General features: G+C 35.3%; 1 protein-coding gene across 5 annotated transcripts in view; it reads right to left on the reverse strand.

Annotated features, from left to right (window-relative positions):
• Window positions 1–15,173, reverse strand: part of AGPAT4 (1-acylglycerol-3-phosphate O-acyltransferase 4) — a 165,740-nt gene that overhangs the window by 21,242 nt on the left and 129,325 nt on the right. For all 5 annotated transcript variants that reach the window (XM_074187993.1, XM_074187989.1, XM_074187990.1 and 2 more), the window contains 2 exons: window positions 2,588–2,749; window positions 1,565–1,718 (listed from right to left, as the gene is read on the reverse strand). In XM_074187993.1, coding sequence (XP_074044094.1) covers window positions 1,565–1,718; window positions 2,588–2,749 — 316 coding nt within the window. The remainder of the gene's footprint in view (window positions 1–1,564; window positions 1,719–2,587; window positions 2,750–15,173) is intronic.

The raw sequence follows: 15,173 nt of genomic DNA on the forward strand, positions 1-15,173 counted from the left end.
TGACAGTTGCTTTGAAATAAAAGAAAAAGGATGTCAAGTGAAAGAGGGATGACATTTTTTTCTTTTTACACCCACAGAGAAGAATGCCACAGAATTGATGGAGTTTCAAATTTACAGTGGCAGATTTTTGCCTGGAGAAGAGGTAAATCTTCTTAACAATGTTGTCCAAAAAATGTAGCATTCTTCCTCAAGAGGTACTAAGTTCCTCATATCACCTGAATTCCTCAGACCAAGACTTTTGGGGATGCTTCTGCAGAGGGGACTTTTGATCCAAGAAAGAATTAGATTAGATGACTTTAAAGGTCTTTCAACTCTAGGATTCTATGCTTTTTTTTTTAACTCCTCTCTTGTTTTTCACAAACCCAATCAGTTACCAGATACTCACAAATCATCCTCCAAAAGAGTTATTACATTCCTCACTCACTGCCATCACTATCTTAGTCTACATTCCAACAAAAAAACAAACATGCTTAAATTGCTCACTTTGAAAGGCTTAGTCATAGGTTAGAGACTTGAGGGCTCTGAGAAGAGGAAGACTGCAGTTAATGTCTTCATTACCTCTCCCTTGAAAGTGGCAGCAGTAGGACAGCTAGGTGGCACAGTGGATAGAGCACTGGCCATGGAGACAGGAGTACCTGAGTTCAAATCCGGCCTCAGATACTTAATAATTACCTAGCTGTGTGGCCCTGGGCAAGTCACCCACTGCCTTGCAAAAAAAAAAAACTGAAAAAAAAAAAGAAAGCGGCAGCAGCTTCCTGTCTGGTTTTCTCACCTCCAGGTCCCTGGAATTCAAGAGTCTCTACAATATGGATCTAACTCACTCCTCTAGCCTTACCCAAACTATTTCCCCTTTCCTCTTCAATAGTCTTGTTTTGTATATACAGTCAGTGCTCCTTATTTCACTAGTCAATCACTTGGCCTAGAAAGCAATGGTATATTTCCCTGTCTCAAATCCCTCCCGCCTCCTGTCTATCAATCATTAAACTGTCAAAGTTATTCTCACACTACTCCATATTCAACCAACTCCAGTGATTTCCTGCTTTCCATGATCAAATATTACCTCATGTGTTTGACTTTAAAGCCCTTCACAACCTGACCCCTTTCTGTCTTCCCATTCAATACCATTAAGTCCCTCTATATATTCTGAAATTCTGAAACTGGTTGTCTCCAATGCCTGGAATTTTTTTTCCTCCTCATCTTCACCTCCTTGATTTCTTCAAATCTCAACTAAAAGTTCACCCCTTCTATGAATACTACAGAAGGCTAGACCCCCTACCTCACATGGTTGATATTTTGTTAACATTAATTTACCACAGAAATTTGTGCTATTAATATCACTGATGTGTTATAGTGTTATAGTAAAGTAAAACTCTCTTCCCCTTTATGTCTAATTAGCCAAAAGGTCCAAATTCAGCAGTCTCTTGAGTAGTCAGCTGAGGTCTCTATTTAAATTCTAGTAATAAAGAAAGAAAATTTTACATGGGGGGAAGGGGAGGAAGACTGGGAAGCTATTTTGCCCTTATTGAAAGGGAAGGGGAAAAAATTGCACTGTGACTTTCCTTACCTACATTTCTTAAACACTTCACAGTGACCGCAAATCCCTTTGTGCGAGGGAGCAGGTGATGTTTGAGTTTCGGCAGGCCTTTAGATTCTGCTACTTGCATACTGATTTGATGCTTCTGCTGGGTGAATCTAGTGCCCTCACAATGGATCAGAAACTGGAAACAATAGAGGAGAGAAATTAGAAACCACGCCATGAAAAAAAGTCTGTCTGCAAAAAGCAAGAGATTGAATGAAAGCATCACATTTTCCTTGACTTGACGTGTCTTTCAGGAAGTAGCTGTACAGTCTGACTCATGGGGGCCAAGGTATTCAAATTCCTGAAGGATATTCTAGGATTACATTACTTAGACTGACTCTAGCTAGCTCACTTTTATGAGAAGGAAATCACCAATTTATCTGGGCCTCAACTTTCCTACTGGAGACAAAAATGGAACTGATGAGAAAACAGATTATAAGGTGGGTTTGGGGATAGGCTTACTGTTCTCACAATGCTTCCAGATCATTTGTTGTACCAGGTATTAGCATTGGGCATATTTAGAAAGGGCAACCAGTTAGTTCATTGGATAGTATGCTGAGCCTGGACTCAGGAACATTCATCTTCCTGAACTCAAATTTGGCCTCAGACACTTAATAGTTGTGTGACTCTGGGCAAGTCACTTAACCTTTTTTGCCTTGGTTTCCTCATCTGTCGAATGAGCTAGAGAAGAAAAGAACAAACCACTCTGGTATCTTTGCCAAGAAAACTCCAAATGTGGTCATGAAGAGGGGGACACAACTTAAGTGACTGATCAGCAACAACAATATTTAAGAAGTAGTAGGAATGAGAAAAACAAAAATGACTATCAACCCCCAACTATGATTATGAAAATAAAAAAATATTATAAGAAGAAGTAAACAGGAGAATTTGTAACTCCTCAAGGCCTGTTCAGTTTTTAAGGTCTTATGATATTTCAAGATACCCCCAGTGATGAGCTGTATTGTGGGTAGTCAGGATAATTACCCTTCTTTAAAAACTGTTACTTACCCAGAAGTTTTCAGGATAGTTCCGAAGATTTAGCAAACCCCGGATAACCGTCTCACGATCTTCCTCCCACTTGCGGGAACAAAAAACCATTTCCAGGAAATACCACATCCATCCAATTATAGGGACATAGGAAAGCTCTTTCTTAGCCAGAACTTTGGAACTCTGAAACAGAGAAGAGGAAGAAGGAGACCATAAGACAGGTGAGAAGGGATTTTTTTGTGCGATATTAGCCAATCAACAAATATTTATGAATGATCAGTCAACAAATGGGACTAAGGAGGAGTGGTCAGACTGATAAGAGAATAAGGAAAGAGTACTAAGATTATCCCCAAAGAGAAGAGAGTCTCCAGGAATAGAGGGAATAATTGAGTTTGCAGTCTGCTAAAGAAAATTAAAGTGGGGTGGGGGAAACAGAATCAATCATGCATGTAGGTGGGTTGTCCTTGGCAAAGGGAAGGGCAGCTTCTTTCATATGGACTAGTGATAATTAGGAGAGAATGAGATATGATGTCAAGAGAAGAAGAGAAAGAGAAATAACTGTATTCATTTCAAATGGTCTCAATTTCTTCTGTAAAGAGACAAAGATTTTAGCTGCGGGGGGGTGGAGGCCTGAGGATGGAAGAAAAGATGAGGAAGAACTTGTGGGATAGGGAATCAACTAGAGAGGGTTCAAAAAGGGCTACCTTGCTAAAGTGAAAATCCAGTTAAGGTTGGATGTTATGAAATTAAAATATACTCAGTACATTTGAGACCTCCAACAATTCTGTTCTGCAACAGTACAAAAGAATATTGTTGACTACAAATGAGTACAAACAAGAGGAGATAGCTAGTGGAAGTAATTCAGGGCTAAGAAATGACAATGGATTCAGTTGGGGACAAGAAAATGGAGAGCAAAGCACATTGTATAGCTCATAGCTAATTACAGGTTGAAGACTGGAAAGGAAGGGAAATGAAATCATACCAAGGTAATGGCCTGAGAATGTATCAAAAGGCAAAGGGAGTCAAAGAGGACAAATAATAGATTTAGACAGGCTTAGACAAAGGGAGAACCAGACAAATGAAATTACAGTTAGACAGAGGAATGCAGCATTTTTTTTATTAAGATGTAGGATACTTGTGGATAATAGTGAGATCCAGTATACAAACATCCCTACATATGGCTGAGATGGAGGGAAGTAGTAAGTCATGACCTGAGGAGTTGGGAGATTAGGGAGCTAGAGAAAGCATCAATATAGATCTTAAGGTCCTCTTGTACAAGCGGAAACTAGATAAGAAAGAAAATCATTCATGAAGTAAACTCCTTTGGAAAGAGGGAGAAGGATTTAGGGGATAATATTCTACAGTCATCAAGATTGGGTTTGGATGGGATATTTTGATTGAGTAGACTTTAATGAGTGGTTGAATGATGAGTGATTGAGATAAAGGGACAATTTGGAAGTAGCAATAGGGACCAAGGAGTATTTCAATTCCTACTGGGAGTGTGAGAAAATGTACAAGTCATATTGGAAAGAAAAGCCTTTGATGCAATGTAACTGAGGTGAAGTCAAATCTCCAAGAGAGTTAGTAGTTGGAAGAAGTGGGAGAAAAAAAAAGAGATACAGGATGAAATAAAGTTGAGGATTCCAGATGGGAGAGGAAGGTGCTCTTGTGCAGTTTCTACTGGGAACCATCATTCCTAGCTTCTACAGAAGTGGAGGTGTGGGGCAAAGTAATAGTTATTGTCCCCAAGAAATATTTCTTCCTATTGAATTACTCAAAAGATGATACTTAGAGTTTGGGAAAGGGAAAGAAATAATATCTTCTACCATAACCTGTCAACCTGAAAACCTTTTGAGATTTAATCAAGAATTTCCCATTTTTTCTCACTGAAACATCAAAAAGAATCAGTACTTTGGACAAATTAAATCAATATCATAATCCTCCTCTCTATTTTAACATTCTAATCCATTTTAACATCCATTCATGCAAAAATCATTGCTAAGCATTTATTGTATGTTTAATATTCTAGGTACTTGAGAATCCAAATTTCACAATCAAAGAAGGACCAGAATGGCTCCTCGATGTTCACTCAATTCTATTCCTGTAGATCTCAGTATGAAACTTAGAAACTATACGGCCTTCTAGAAACTGACAACTTTCCCCTAGACCTTATAAAATACTTGATAAGCTTTTTTCATCTATTTTTCAATTTCCATTTTTTTCCCTTTTCAATCTTATATAGGAATTTCCTTTTAGAACCCTGATCAATGAAGTCTAAATACACATCTGCAAAAATAGATGCTCCAAAGGAAGTCCCTTAAACAAGACAAAATCTTGTACATGCATGCATAATGACATCATAATTGGGTCTTGTAAAAACTTGAAATGGGGGCAGCTAGGTGGCGTAGTGGATAAAGCACCAGCCTTGGAGTCAGGAGTACCTGGGTTCAAATCCAGTCTCAGACAATAATTACCTAGCTGTGTGGCCTTGGTCAAGCCACTTAACCCCATTTGCCTTGCAAAAAACCTAAAAAAAAAACTTGAAATGACTTGGCTTTCACAGAAATTTTCTTGACCTACCAAATTTTTGTCAAGTTTTTCTGTATTAGTACTGTGAATGATCAAGAAAGCTTTCATTTTAATTGGGAACTCAATAATCAACAAATATAAATATTTCCACATTAAAAAGAACAGAGTAATATATGCATTTAATTTTTAAAAAGGTAGTAACAAAATTGTCCTCTGTGCTTCCTTTTGCACTTGTATTCTTCTCTTCAATTTCCATAAGAAATGACAAATACAATGGATTTGGAGAAGAATAGAAAGATCTGTATCAACTAAAATAGAATAAGGAGAAAATTTCTGCAGTGACCATGATAAAAATGTCTACTTTTTGTAAAACTATAGAATTTTGATTCAAACAAGCAATCAGGGTTTTGAAAGATCAATAATGAAACCTATCTCTCACCTCTTGAAAATGGAGTACAAGAGGTACAGAAAGGACTACGCCTTCTTAGATATGGTCAAAGTCTTTATGTTTATAATAAACAACATAAGTCTTACATTAAGTGCCAAGCCCATTATTTATGCTTTTAAATTTTTATTAAGATTCTAAGCTACCTACTATACTACAGCCTTGTTTCTTTTTAGTCCTAGTGCCACCAAATGAATTATGAACTAATTTTCATTGCTACTATAATTAGTCTGTTTTTCCAGGCTAAAAATGAGAAGGAAATGCTTATTAGTCAAAAGCATATCTCAGATTATCTTTAGAACCCATCTCAGCAGGTAAAACAAGGTTATCATAAGAAAAATTATTTCCAAATTCAATGAAATGCTACTGGTAAACTTGGTTTCAGAACTTCAAAATACCACTCTGCCAGAGGTACATTATACTGTCTTCTTACCCCTGGTTCCTACTTACAATGTCCTCAGGGCACTTATTTTGCCCTGCTTTCTTTTGACTTTGATGGTCACATAATTCAAAATGAAAGTAATAATTTTTTTTAATCTTGAATGGTAAATTAGATCATTACAGTGCCAGGTAGGGGAAAAGTATTTAAGTATTAGATCAAATAATGTGTGCATCACTTTCTAAGCTAAAAAGTGACTTGGATATTAGATCAATGTTAAAATAAATAAAAATTATTTCAGGAAGACTCATGCCTAAAATATAGAATGTGATAATATTTTTCCAGGAGTTAAATTCCCAAATCTAATGTTACAAGTAGTGCTGTCATTCAAGGGAAATAGGATAATGTTGTTACAACCATAGAGCAATTTTTAAAACCAATCAGTTAAAATTTGGATTCATATTAAGTTTGATAAATTAATTGGAGATAATTGTTGTTCGTGGTATGGTTGGGCTGTGTTCCAAATGGCAATGGTAAGTACTATATCTTTTTAGTTGTAAGAGAAAAGTGATATATACTCCATATTAGTTTCTATATGCAACCAGGATAGAATGACAGAATGATAGTAAATAAATGGAATGTTTTTATGTGTAACTGATTTGGAGATTCATTCAAATATTAATGTTCTTAGATTGGCAGTAAATTTGTATTTCATATTTTTAAGTCAATGAGTTTTTATGATAATGTTATGTTCATAAGTTTCTTGTATTATAATTTCTTTTTCAATTTAAATATTTTTTTTCAGTGGTAGTTTTCCCCAATCATTTTTTTGAGTTTAGAGTTTTACATTTTTCTCCCTTCTTCCCTTCACTCCCCCCAACCCTGCACCCTGACAGAGTGCAATCTAATATAGGCTCTACATATGAAATTAGGCTAAACACAGATCCATATTAATCATGCCATGAAAGAAGAATCAAATCCAAATGGAAGAAAAAACATTAGAGAGGGGAAAAAATGACATAAATACATAAGGCAATTTGGTCTGGATTTAAACTCCATAGTTCCCACTTTGGATACGGATGGTATTTTCCATCATAAGCCTCTTTGAATTGTCTTTGATTATTGTGCTGCTGAAATGAACAAGTCCATCATAGTTGATCATCACCCCATGTTGTTGTTAGTGTGTATAATGTTCTGGTTCTGTTCATTTCACTCAGCATCAGTTCATCTTGCATTACAATTTTTAAAAATATTATATTAATATGTTGCTTATTTTTGGAACAATATCTAGTTTTTCTGATTTACTAGTCAAAACTATTAAATACTACAGGCGTTTCTCTGAAAGACAACGTACTCTACTGGATCTAAATATTCAAATATATAAACTCTGCTCTATTTGAATTTGGCAAACTGTATAGACGTTGGGATATTGGAGATACTATTGGAAAGCAATCTGACAAGTTAAGTTCCAAGGACTAGGAATATTTGGAAGAAACGCAAATGTGAAAGGCAATATTTATATTGTTTTTAAATGATAAAATTTGGTGTTGATCAGAAGAAATCCCTCTATAAACTAATCATATGATCTTTATCTTTGGGACTGTAAAATTTGTATCAGTGAATTAATAAACTGGTGATCGCATAATTTGGAACACCAGAAAAACTGCCTACAGAACTATCTTATTGATAAAACAAAGTCACTCATTGAATTAATTTCAACTTGTTCCCAAGAAAATGGTTCAGGAGAGTAAAGTTAAATGGAAAGGACCAGTGATGAGCAAACTTTGATATCTTTGTCTTTGTAGACTGAATAGAGTCTTGGATAGCACTTTTTTGATCATATACTTCAAAACAATCCGGAGAATGACCAGGAAATTTTAAAATGGAGAACTAGGTTGACTCCATAGCCAAGATCTGTAGATTCCCCCTCCCCCACCAAACCTCATCCCTAGGAGAACAAGTGTATAAAAATGGTCTTCCCCTAAAGTGATTGTTATTTTGATCTAGCACTTGGCATAATGTAATAACTATTATTTTGGCTGCATTATAAAATCTTGTTACTTCTCCCACCTAGTCCCCTATATTTTTTGTACCTGTTTTAGCCACAAGGAATAAAATATTGGGAAAGAAGATCAAGATGAAGAGATTATATAAATAGTGTTTTTGAATTTGAAAAAAAAAAGGAAATAAGTTCAAATCTTGCCTCAGATGCTTACTATGTGAATCCTGTTAAGTTTTTAACAAATTTTTTAGCCTTGGTATACTTATCTGTACAATATGGAGAATAATAGCATCTGCAGGTCAAAAGACTACATTCATTCTTAAAGAATACCTTTCTAGAACAAACTGACAAAGGCTCTTGTGAGGCTCAAATCAGATAATATATATATATATATATAATATATATGTATACATACATTTTCAAATATAAATATATACACACACATAAATAATATGCATGGTTTTGTAAACACACCATTACATTGTGTACACATATGCACATTGTGAATGTCTATGCAAGTACACATATATGCATTATGAGCATGCACTGTGTGTGCCTGTATATTTGTATGAATTACACAGTTCACCTATAGACATATATGTGTATGTAAAATTCTATCTACATAGCACCTAAAACTCTATAGAAATATTATCTTTGGGGAGTGGCTAGGTGGCACAGTGGAGAGAGCACCGGCCTTGGAGTCAGGAGTACCTGGGTTCAAATATGGTCTCAGACACTAGCTGTGTGGCCTTGGGCAAGACACTTAACCCCATTGCCTTGAAAAATCTAAAAAAAATATTGTCTTTTAAGTTAAAAAGAGTAACATACATTTTTTTTCCTTTTATCATACAAATTGGCTTCAAATGACTAGACTATAATGTGTGTATAATATGTTACATGCTATTATTCAGTTATTTCAACTGTGTCTGGTTATTTTGACAAAGATATTGGAAAGGCTTGACATTTCCTTCTCTAGTTCAGATAAGGAAACTGAAGCAAACAGGGTTAAGTGACTTGCCCATAGTTACTACGTGTCTGAGGCCAGATCTTAATTCAACTCTTCCTGACCTCAAGTCTGATGCTCTTATCCACTATGCAACAGAGCTGCCCCATGTTACATATATAACATTATAATAAATTTTCTCTGAAGCAGTTTCAATGGAAAAATGCTAGATTTTTGTTACCAGATTTTGATTTAACCACCAAATGGTAGTTAAAAGCCTACACCTTCCATAGTGAGTTCACATATAACACTTTATTTTTTAAAGTAATATTTTATTTTTCCCCAGTTATAGTCAAAGGAAAATTTTAACATTTTTTTAAAAAAATTTGAATTCTCTGTATTATATTTTAGATAAACTTTTGCTTTTGTGGAGTTTGAGGAAAAGTTTGCTAAGTTCCACTCTGGAGTAAAGACACCATACCTTTTGGCAGTATGACTAGCATCTGCAGGTCAAAAGACTACATTGATTCTTAAAGAATACCTTTCTAGAACAAACTGACAAAGAGTTAAGGAGAATGTGAGGTGTATTGTGAAACAATCCACTGAACCTATTGTACTACTGTACCACTGCCACTTACCTCAGTGGCCACAAATTATATCATTTTAAGAAGATATCATGCCTGGAAAGACTTGCATAAATTGACACTGAGTGAAGTGAATAGAACTGGGGTGACATTGTACAAAAATTTACAGTAAAAATGTGTGATGATCAGCTATGATGAACTTAGCTCTCTCAGTAGATCAAAGACAATTCTAAAAGTCATGATGAAAAATGCTATCCACATCCAGAGAAAAATCGGAGTCTGAATGTAGACCAAAGCATACTGTTTTCACTTTTTAAAACTTGCTTTATTTTTTTTTCCATTTTAGTTCTGATTCTTCTTTCACAACAGGTCTAATATGGAAATACATTAAACATGAGTGTACCTAAATAACCTATATCGGATCACTTGCCGTCATAGTGATAGGAGAGTGAAGGGCAGAAGGTGAAAAATTGTGGAACTTAATATCTTGCAGAAAGGTCAATGTTGAAAGCTATTTTTGCAAATAATTGAAAAAGTAAAATAAAGTGACTTTTTTTAAAAAAAATAAGATATTTGATAAGTGGATAAATTCATATGTAAAATATGTATTAATAATTGATGTAGAAATTGCCACCATGGATTACCATACTGTTCTTTACAATGATATCAATGCATATTTATAAGGAAAGATAGTCATGGTTTTAGGTACTGCTGATACAAGTATGATGGTACTATATTGTCATTTCAATAGAAAATTGAGAAAGAAGATAGATGATCATAAATGCTTTACATAAAGTGATTGTTCCTTAAAAACCTCACTAATACTCATTAGTCTAAGATATCAGCTGTCTTGTTGATACAGCTTAATTAGACTGGACTATGATTTGACTGTACTGTCTAAGAAGTAAGGAAGATAATTTGGATATTTTGTGATCAAACCGACACTTCTTTTTTGTTCTAGAATGTACATGAAGATCTTGAAAGAAACCACTATTTAGGAAATAGGAATTAGGAAAAAATTAGGAAAAATATATAGACCTAACTTTTATATAAAACTTCAGATTGGCGGGCACTTAACACATATTTTCTCTTTATAATAAATTGGGAGGCAGCTGTTATTAGACTCTCCACTTTCTAGATGGAGAAACTGTGGCAAGTAATAAAGCTGGCAAGTGACTCAGACAGGATTTTAACTCAGATCTTCCTGACTCTAGGTCCACTGCTCTAGCCAATGGGCTACTTAATTGTCTCTCTGAAAAATCGTTATTCTTATATAGGAGCCCAATAGGGAAAAGTAACATTTGGAGAATAGGAAATATCAGTCCAGCCAGTTGGAATGCATGTTGTGGCCAAGACACATAGAAATCAACAGATATTTATCATTTTCTAAAATGAACAGAAATACCAATTTCCCCATCACTGAAAATTTTCTCTGCAGAGGATGTGTGACCAGCTGTCTAGAATACTTTAGAGGACATTGCTTCATTTGGAAGGAGGAAGCTTAGATAACCTGTGAGGTCCCTTCTATCACTAAGATTCAAAGCTAGGTAAAAACTAGGTAAAAACAAAGCAAAATAAAGCAGAAACAAAAAGACAATAATAATATACACTATTCAATACACATATTTTGCATCCTGCTAGTATATTAGGAAGAGACAGAAATTATCCTCTATTGAAATGAGCATACAGGTTAATCATTTTTGAAAAATTCCCAAATACCTTTTTAGTCAAAATGTCAGTCAAAAAATACAATAAATTCTATGTTAGCAAGTCTTTTAGAATTGTTTTTGATCACTGAACTGAGAGAGCTAAGTCTTTCATAGTTGATCATCACACCTTGCTGCTGTAATGTTTTTATCCTATTTTTTAAATTAGCAATTCATTTTCTCCTTCTGACCTTCTTATCCCACCGGAAAAGAAAAGAACCAAAATCTTTGTTCTTTCCCTTTCATATTCTAGATATAAGTCAAGACCTCATGGTTGGTTCAAATCAATCATTTCTGATTCACAAGGTTTTACTATTGTCAAACATTTTAAAGTTTACAAAGTATTTGTTTCATAATATGCCTATGAGGTGGGTAATGTATTCATTATCATCATCATTTAAGGGATAGGCTGTAAGAGATAAAATACTAATGAGTATTAGTGAGGCTTTTAAGGAACATTGATGATCATCTATCTTCTTTCTCAATTTTCTATTGAAATAACAATATAGTCCCATCATCTTGTATCACCATTACCAGGAACCATGACTACCTTTCCTTATAAATATGAATTGATATCATTGTAAAGACCCAATTAAAGGATGCAACTTGGATGCCCTACCCCCTACCTTCTTACCAACATATCACTTCTGGTTGCAGAAGCAGCCCATATACAATAGCAAGTTGAACTGCCTACAATTGTATAAGGTGGGCCTCAAATCCAGCTCTCCGAACTCTGAGTCTAGCATTCTTTCTACTCCATACATTGACTCCCTCTTCAGATGATAGGAGAAATATTAAAAATGTATGTCTTATGAATTGCAGGGACCTGGATTTGGATTCAAAAGATCTCACATTTGAATCTTGGTTTCACACTTAAAAGAGACTCTTAGCAAATTTTAAGAGTTTTAGCATCTATCTGTAGAATGGGGATAACAATAATTCTACTAAAGGGTTGATGATGTGAGAAAAACTACTCTTTAGGGGAAAAGAGTATAAAAATGTGAGCTAGCTTTTTTATTATTATTATTATTATTATCATCATTATTATTCATTTGACACTGGGGTTGACATTTAGGGTTTTCTTGGCAAGGAATGGCTTGTCATTTCCTTCTCTAGCTCGTTTTTACATATGAGAAAACTGAAGCAAACAGAGTTCAATGAATTGCCCAGAGTTGCATAACTATTAAGTGAGGCCATATTTGAACTGAGGATGATGAGTTTTCTCAGCTTGAGGTCCAGAACTTTATCTACTTAAAAATGCCTCACCAAGTCCCAAGGAAGTAGGTGATACAGGTTTTTTCACTGTTAAAGGACTAGCTACACTGTGAATATCTAAACACAAAAAAATCACCTAAATAAAGAAACTGACTCTACCTCTTTGCTCTAAGGAAGAGCTCCTACATCATTCATAAAGGGATGGTCTAGGGGCGGCTAGGTGGCACAGTGGATAGAGCACTGGCCCTGGAGTCAGGAGTACCTGAGTTTAAATCCGGCCTCAGACACCTTGGGCAAGCCACTTAACCCCATTGCCTTGCACAAACTAAAAAGAGAGAGAGAGAGAGAGAGAGAGAGAGAGAGAGAGAGAGAGAGAGAGAGAGAGAGAGAGAGAGAGATGGTCTACATTCATACAACACTTCCAACTGTGTACTTCTAGTGGAAAATTCATGTTGGTATTTAAAGTTCTTTACAACCTGACTCCAATCTAACTTTCCATACTTTTTATATATTACTTCTCTCCTTTACATGCTATTGAGAAAGGACAAACTGACTTCACCGAAGATGAAATTTGAGCTCCCATCTCTAAAGCCTTGCATGAGCTTTGCCCCATCACTGAATTGCTCAGTACTTGCTCTTCTATTTCTTTAAATTCTTAGTTTTCTTCAAAATTTATTAAAATATTACTTCCTCCATTTATTTTTTTTCCTTCTTTTTTGGTTTTTGCAAGGCAACAGGGTTAAGTAACTTGCCCAAGGTTACACAGAAATGATAATTATTAAGTGTTTGAGCTCAGGTCATCCTAACTCCAAGACTGGTGCTTTATCTACTGAGCCACCTAACTGTCTCTATGAAGCCTTTCTTTCTTTTTTTAGAAAGATTTTATTTATTTTGAGTTTTACAATTCCCCCCCCATTCTTGCTTCCCTCCCCCACAGAAGGCATTCTGTTAGTCTTTACATTGTTTCCATGATATACATTGATCTCAGCTGAATGTGATGAAGGAGAAATCATATCCTTAAGGAAGAAAAATAAAGTATAAGAGATAGTAAAATTACATAATAAGATAAGTTTTTTTTTTCTAAATTGAAGGCAATAGTCTTTAGTCTTTGTTCAAACTCCACAGTTCTTTCTCTGGATACAGATGGCATTCTCCATTGAAGACAGCCCAAAACTGTCCCTGGCTGTTGCACTGATGGAATGAGCCAGTCCATCAAGGTTGATCATCACTCCCATGTTGCTGTTAGGGTGTTAGGGTTTTTCCTGGTTCTGCTCATCTCGCTTAGCATCAGTTCATGGAAATCCTTAAGAAGCCTTTCTTGATCACTCCTCTACTAGTGTGTCCCTATCAAGTTAGCTTGTATGTACTTCTAAATAAATGTGTATTTATACAAGTTTTTTCCTCTACTGAAAGAAAGTTATTTGAGAGCAGACTTTCATTTATGACCTAGTATCATCTTCACCTCTCACAAGGTTTGGAATATAGAAAGTGCTTAATAAATATTGTTGATGGATTCGTTGATTCTGGAACTGGTTTGACTTTAGATTACAAAAATAGTCCCTTAGGCAGAACCTTTCAAAAACATGAAATAATTGTTAAGCACTCCTACAATGAACCTTAAAAAAACAAAAACAGAATAGCAACAACCAAAAAAACCCTCCCACTATTAGTTCTGAGATTGCATTATTAATCACGTTTTGTTTTGTTTTGTTTTTGCAGAAAGAAATCCCATGACAGTTAAGGCTCTTGTGCTTTACTGTTTCAAAATTGAAGTTTTATCTGACCCAATTCAAGTCTCCACAGGAATAAAGCAGGAAAGCAGGGCTGGTAGTTAATCTATTCTAGACTAATAAAATCAAGGTAAAGATAAGGGATCTAAAACCTTCTATTGACATATTCTTTTAGTTCTTCAGAAAACTGAATCAATAACCTATAAATCTCACTAAGGCTCCAAAGGTTCCAGGGAGCGGATGCAAGCTGTGTCCTCAGAATGACTCTAAAAGGTCAAAACAATATGAAAAAGAAAATGATGGAATTCTTTATGAAATCTACATAAGGTTATGAGCTAGTTTGCCTAAATGCAATTGATACCATAGAACAATGTGTTCATCAGAAAAATCTGCAATTTCAAAAGCAAACATTCCTAGCAGCCACAAAAAGAACCTACAGAAAGAGACCCTGACAGAAAAAGGAACACAAAATGAGATTCCAGGATGTTCTTCAGGCAGCTGGCAGACAGAATGTGACATCAATATCATATCTGTTCCCGACTGAAAGGATGGAGAACTTCCTTTGTGACTCTGCAATTTGGATGCCCCACCCCCACCTTCTTACCAATATGTCACATCTGGTTGCATAGACAGCCCACATAAAACAGCAAATTGGACCACCTACAATGGAGTCCGGGGATACAAAGTCTATTAGCCCTGGAGGAGGGAATAATTTATAGCAGCATAACACCCAGGTAGAACAAAGGCTTGAATTAGGCACCAAAGTTTCACTATGAAAGTGTAGATGGATAAAAAACAGATGATTTTTAGTTTGGAAGAAAGAAAGAATGGGATATTGGTGACACTTGAAGCCTTAACTTTACCACATACTATCTGTATAATTCCAATTCATTCCAATCCATCCAATCCATTCAAAATCAAAGCATGTCAACATTTATTAAACACCTAATGCATGCAAAACACCATCCTCAGCACTGGCAATACAAAGAAAAAAATATTTGAAGTTCCTGTTCTTAGAAAATAAAGTGGGTAAAATCATTAGCTACTCAGTCTCAATTTCTTCATCTGGAAAGA

The sequence above is a fragment of the Macrotis lagotis genome, chromosome 5 (genome assembly GCF_037893015.1).
Source record: "Macrotis lagotis isolate mMagLag1 chromosome 5, bilby.v1.9.chrom.fasta, whole genome shotgun sequence".
Classification (NCBI taxonomy): Eukaryota; Metazoa; Chordata; class Mammalia; order Peramelemorphia; family Peramelidae; genus Macrotis; species Macrotis lagotis.